The sequence below is a fragment of the Kryptolebias marmoratus genome, linkage group LG2, assembly GCF_001649575.2.
Source record: "Kryptolebias marmoratus isolate JLee-2015 linkage group LG2, ASM164957v2, whole genome shotgun sequence".
Classification (NCBI taxonomy): Eukaryota; Metazoa; Chordata; class Actinopteri; order Cyprinodontiformes; family Rivulidae; genus Kryptolebias; species Kryptolebias marmoratus.
In genome coordinates, this window is record NC_051431.1 from 7,773,371 (window position 1) to 7,779,284 (window position 5,914).

The window sequence follows — 5,914 nt, forward strand, 5'->3', positions numbered from 1 at the left end:
GACCAAGACTCGTACCCGAGACTCACCTAGCTCTCCTTCTCTTGCAGACCCCTCTGGATACCGCCCACTGTATATAGTTTCACCCTGTAAATAAATTCACTTACCTTTATATCTGTCTCTGTGTCTGGTTTCGGCTTCGCTCTTTGGACAACATCCCAGTGTTTATGACACCCTTTTGCTAATGTAACTAACATTTTGTTTCTTTTAGCATTTACCTTGTTTTGCTTCTTTTTACCTTTTAGCTAGTATTTTGCTTGCTCAGCTTCTTCAGCAGATTTCAGCATTCATTTTTTGCCAAAAATATGATTTCTCTCGTTTTCACTTGTGTTCAAGGTGTGCGTTTCTAAAAATCTCTGAACTCCTCCTGCACTTGTTTTCCCAGCTATTATGTTACAATAATTGAAACATTTGTGAACGGCGGTATGTGTCGCATTTCCAAAAAGATATTTACCGACCTGCACAGAACATTGTGGTTTTTGAGGACAGCTTGGCCTGCTCGGTTTCTCCCGCTCCCAAAGCGTTTCCAACTCTCACACTGCCCGCCACACTGAAACCCATGGGAAACTACTCCAAAAAAAGATATATCTTACCAAAAATGCTGCTAAATTGGATATAAAAAAAGTGATTCATCTCATATAACAAAGAGTGAATATGATATCCAGTCATTTTTTAGATTATTTGTACAGAAAGGGGCTCACCAGGTAGGCAACGTTTGCCAGTTCGTAAACAACTGACTGCGCTCCGAGTTCCACCTCGCTTATTAGACCTTTGGAAGCCAGAGAAGTTTGATTTGATTTCAGATCAGTTTCAGCGAATGCAGATTCTTTATAATCACGATGTGGCTCGTGGCAGTACCTGCTAGAAAACCGCCGATCTCATATGTCCACCACTCTACGCACAGCATGACCATGGCGGGGATGGCCAAACGGATAAACGAGCCCCAGTCCTGCAGGCACTCCTTAGTCCAGCCTGAGCGATGGAACAAATCAAGTGAGAGATATTAAACAGTGTTGTACAATGACACAATATTCACAGTTTGTGCAGATTTAAAGAATCAGATGTCGTTTTCTGTTTGCATCTGAAATTCACATTTTCAAAAAGAGCTAATCCTTTTCTCTGTTAGGTGTCTTTAATTTGTTGTCATATTTACTTTGTTGCAGGTTGAATGCAAATATTTAACTGGGAGAAAGTCAACAATTCTTTGTGGCTTTAATCACAGTTGTGCGCACGTGTAAAAATGTTGCACTTTTCTGCTTATATACACCCACAGTTTTAGTTCCAGGAAAGCTGATTCATCCCCAGGTGGCCCATCTGTAACCTATTCCTGTTTTATTGCCTTTTTCTGATCTGCCGTCTACATATGGCGCTGTTTGCCCTTTGGTCTCTGCTGATTGCTTTTGCATAAGGTTTTCATTTTTAAAGTCACTTTACAACTCTGTCTGTGTGTCTGCGTCAGCTTTATGAATCCTGAACTCCTTCCATACGTAGGCATATTTATTTTTTACAGTATAGGTGCCTCTGAAATGAACTATATTGCTGATGTGTCAGTGAGGCTCTAAGTAATGGATTTTCTCCAGTATATTCAACAATTATAACTATACATATGCAAAACTATGAACATTTCAGTGATTTTGTTTTGAGTTGTTGCTTGCTTGATTTATTCAGGCTTTTTTTAATCACCATAATAACTTAAAACAACACATACTGATGGAGGGAAAGCACTGTAACATCTGGTTTTCTTCAGGACCACTACTGTCCATGCTCACCTGCCCAGGTGGCCTTGTGGAGACCTTTCCACCTGATATAACCGTAGAGAAATCCAGCCATGGCAAATTGGGAGAAAGCGTTGGCAATAGCAGAGCCTCTGTAAAAAGCATTTCATCGTGCAACATCTGGTATATAAATTCAGCCATAAACACAACGTTGAAGTCACGAGGAATCATGAGGAAGGACACACTCACGCTACTCCCATTTTGAACACGAAAAGAACAATGTAGTTGATGAGGGCATTAAGAAGGTTGACGACAAAGCCTGTGATCACCTGCGGCCAAATGATGCCCTAAAGTAAAAAGGACAGAATGAATTTTGTGGTTTTATTTTAACAGAAAAAATAAAGATTTGGTTCCCCAAAATAAAAATGTCTTTCTACCTGAGGAATTATGTAATTATGTTTGGCTTCTCTTAAAGTTTGATCAATTTTTCTTTGTTCAATAACGTATGTTTGTTCTAAATTCTATATAATATGTAGCTGGGAGAAGGTATTTGATATTTCTATATGAATGATTTGACATATAGCATCTAAAACCAAGGTTAATCTATGTATGTTTTTATAAATATTAATCGAGATTGGCCCTTGGCTAGGACCAAGTTTTTAATTTTGGCCCCCTTGTGTAACTAAGTTTGACACCACCATTGTAGAGTGTTACCATGCGCTGCTTTAGCTCATTGGGTCATTGACATACCTGGTTTTGCAGGTATCTTGATTCTAATGAGTACATGAAGGCAGCCTGTCATAAAACACAAACAAAGAGTTTATTTATACGAGTGAAGAGAGAAGACAAGCAGCATATAAACCATCAGTCCATCAGTTCATTGCAACCTGACACAAACATGACGAAGCACTCCGGGCTTCATACTACAGAGGAACTACAACCGTTCTTTATCTAATCAGTCTATATGCTGCTCCCAAGAAAGAGCAGAGTACAGAAGAGCAGTCGCAAAAAGTTCAGCCAGACACAAACACACACAGATGGAAGAACAATCAACCACAGGCACGGAGTTTAAAATGGTTAAAAGTTTAAAGTCATCACTTTCTCCCTGCTATAAATCCTGCTTATGTAATGCTTATGTAACATCTTCATGACTGACCCAACTGCATCTCAGTGAATTTGTTGTGTTACTGTGGTTTTTCTTAAAAGGTTTAGGTTTCTTCAATTTTGCAGCTTCCAGCCAACAACAGTGACAAAAACAGCTGGAAAACAGACACTCTAATTGATGTATTTACCAGTCGTTTCTGTTTAAAATGATCATATTACAGGGATGGACTCATGAACGGCCGTTTAAATTAGACACACTCACAGGAAGTGCAGGCATGAAGATCTTCACGTACATCTGAGCCAACCTACAGAGAGATTTTTTCAATTAGAAGCAACAAGATTTGTCTTTTTTTTTAATCAGATGAGGGCTTTTCCTCCATCCGACCTGGCTACTTCTGGCTCCTGTCTGACGGCCAGCAGAATGGGCTCCGTGTTGATCAGGATCGCCCAGCAGGGGAAACAAGCCAGGAGCAGAATGAGGATCGCTCTCTGGAGAATGACTCCAATTCTCATCAGGTTACCACTTCCGTAGGTCTACAATTCATGTACAGTCGTGTTAAATCTGATGCAGACTCTTTGAAATGTTTGACCCGAATTCAAACAAAAAAGTGATGGGAGAATAATTGTACCTGAGATATCAGCGTGTCACATGCTGATGCCAAACCTGCGCCAATAGAAACACCTGTAACATTAATGACCTGAGGATAAAACAGAAAATACATTATTAATTTAAGCTGTTAAACGTCTTGAACTGGAGACTCTGACTGTCAGAACATTACTGAACTTACTGCGATGGACAAAGCTACTCCTGCCAGCTCTGTCTTCCCCAGATGTCCACAGAAAACAGTGCTGATAAAACTCACGGCAAAACTCATGAGCTGGGCCATAAACTGAAAGTCAAAAATTGAATGAAAGCTGAGCTGATTAAATCATATGATTATTTCTAACAACAGCAACACAACATTTAAGCAACAGTATTTAAGAGTCTTACCACAGGTCCAGCCAGTTTGGACAGCTCTCTTATTTCTCCTTTGAAACCCACAGGAACCAACATGCGGACCCGCTTTAATATAAAACATTCCCTCCACGAAGAGAAAAGGGATCCCTGTGTGTCCCTCTCCATGGCTCTGATCCCACCGGGTCTCAGAACCTCACTCTGCGTCTCCAACAATAATTTATAATCTGTTCTCACCTGTCGAGGTTCCCTTTGAAAGATTTCTGATCGTGTGGCTTTAAAGGTCCTTTCATGTGGTCCCGGGGTGAGGAAGTGTTGCCAGGACACAAGTGGAGCGAAATGCGACCTGGATTGCCTCTGATGATGGACTGTGATTCATCTGCAGCTTTTATTGCTCACTTACACATGATCCACAGCTGTACTTTCTACATCCAGCATGTAGAAAGTACAGCTGATGAAATATGATGTAATCTGCTGTCATGTGAGTCCAGAGGAAGTCAGACAACTTCTTCTTCTTTTTATTGAGTTTCTGTGTTTCTAAGCTTTACTGAAAGTGTGCCTTGAACACATGAGCTGCAGTTATGAAACACGTGGACTCACAGACGTGCCGTGATTTCTGCAGATGCTGTCTGTGACCAGCAGAGGGAGCCATTTCCCTTTAATCTGACTTTACTCCCCTCGAATACTAGTGCATGTTTGGAGACATTACAATAAAAAAAATGCATGTTTTGGGCGTCAGCAGTTCTCTAAAAACATGAATTTTAAGAACTTTTGAAAAATGTTCCCATATGTTTTATAAAAACAAAACCCACCCATTATAAATACCATTATAAACAAACAAATAATAAACTTTGAGCACATTTTGTTGATGAGACAAATTAACTAGTAGTTCGAGCCTAAATGATTTTCACTGCCAACTTCATATGTAACTGACTATAAAATATTTTTGCTTTAATCATGAGTTATTTAACAAAATATGGTGAGAAGTTTTTCAAGTTTTTTCAATAAAATTTAGATGTATTTACATTTCTTGAGTAATTCTGTTCCAGCAAAGCCAGAAGGAGTTGGATAAAGTTTATCATTCTAGATTTTTACATTGTTTTTTTTTTTACAAAAAAGCAGAAAACAAAGCTGATGACGTGGTGCATTTATAAAATAAATACTTAATTTTGGCTTTTTTTTAAAATTGCAGCCTGTTTTAAAGACAAAATGCCTATATTTGTACATTGTCATTATAGTTTGCAGTTTAACCTCAGAGATCATTATGAAATTAACAACTAGTGAGGATTTTTAAATTAAATATCAGCTCAGTGATTGAACATTTAAACCCAGGTATGTTGGCTGCTTAGACCAACCAGCAGGACATAAAGAATCACAAAGAAGTTCTTTGTGCTGGTCTTAGAAAGTAAAACTGTTTAACGTGTTTGTTTTACTGGCTTCAGTCCTGTGAAGGAAAGGCATTATTAAAGTGAAAATCTCTGGTTGGAGGTTACTTAAATATATTTGCTTTGTTTCGTCATGAAACCGGAAATGAGACGGGCAGCTCTGAATAAACAAACTGTAAACGTTAATTTGGGGTTTTAGCTTCAGTTTAAATAAAACAGTCTACAGAAAGCATAGCAGAAAACACAATAGTAGGTTTGCAGAGCCTCAACCTCTTATTACACCTAAAACTACCTATTTGCAAATGAAATTGTGCAAAGAGCTGAAGTCGTACAGTTCTATGCGCCATGCTTTACTTTTTTTTTTTTTTAAACAGATACGTGGTATTTGCAGAAAAAAGTGAAGGGACTCCTCAACATGATGCCCACTGAGTGCATTTTTCTGCATGTAACTGTGCTTTTATTTCTCAGAAGCTACTGTAATCCCCAGATGTTGAGAGCCTCTTTAAATATTAAAAAAAAAAAATCCATCTTTATCCTCAAAAGAGTTCAGTCCTTGAAAATTTCTATTAAATGTAAGGGACAAGTTGCAACCTGCCCAGGGAGCACAATGACTGCTGGAGATCGGCACAAAATTACAGATTATTACAGATAAAATGAATAACCATCCATCCATCCATCCATCCATCCATCCATCCATCCATCCATCCATCCATCCATCCATCCATCCATCCATCCATCCATCCATCCATCCATCCATC

At 38.9% G+C, this 5,914-nt stretch overlaps 1 protein-coding gene across 2 annotated transcripts in view; it reads right to left on the minus strand.

Annotated features, from left to right (window-relative positions):
- Positions 1-4,255, minus strand: part of slc47a3 (solute carrier family 47 member 3) — a 7,426-nt gene extending 3,171 nt beyond the window's left edge. Inside the window, exons 1-11 of one of the 2 annotated variants that reach the window (XR_005233978.1) lie at positions 3,808-4,255; positions 3,605-3,706; positions 3,446-3,514; positions 3,202-3,350; positions 3,079-3,121; positions 2,463-2,507; positions 1,962-2,059; positions 1,767-1,864; positions 856-969; positions 699-766; positions 456-564 (exon numbers count right to left, since the gene is read on the minus strand). Coding sequence is in view for 1 of the 2 variants with exons in the window: in XM_037979264.1 (XP_037835192.1) it covers positions 456-564; positions 699-766; positions 856-969; positions 1,767-1,864; positions 1,962-2,059; positions 2,463-2,507; positions 3,079-3,121; positions 3,202-3,350; positions 3,446-3,514; positions 3,605-3,706; positions 3,808-3,939 (1,027 nt within the window). In the remaining variant the exon portion in view is untranslated. The remainder of the gene's footprint in view (positions 1-455; positions 565-698; positions 767-855; positions 970-1,766; positions 1,865-1,961; positions 2,060-2,462; positions 2,508-3,078; positions 3,122-3,201; positions 3,351-3,445; positions 3,515-3,604; positions 3,707-3,807) is intronic. The other variant, XM_037979264.1, reaches the window with a different exon arrangement.
- Between the last annotated feature and the right edge of the window lie 1,659 nt (positions 4,256-5,914).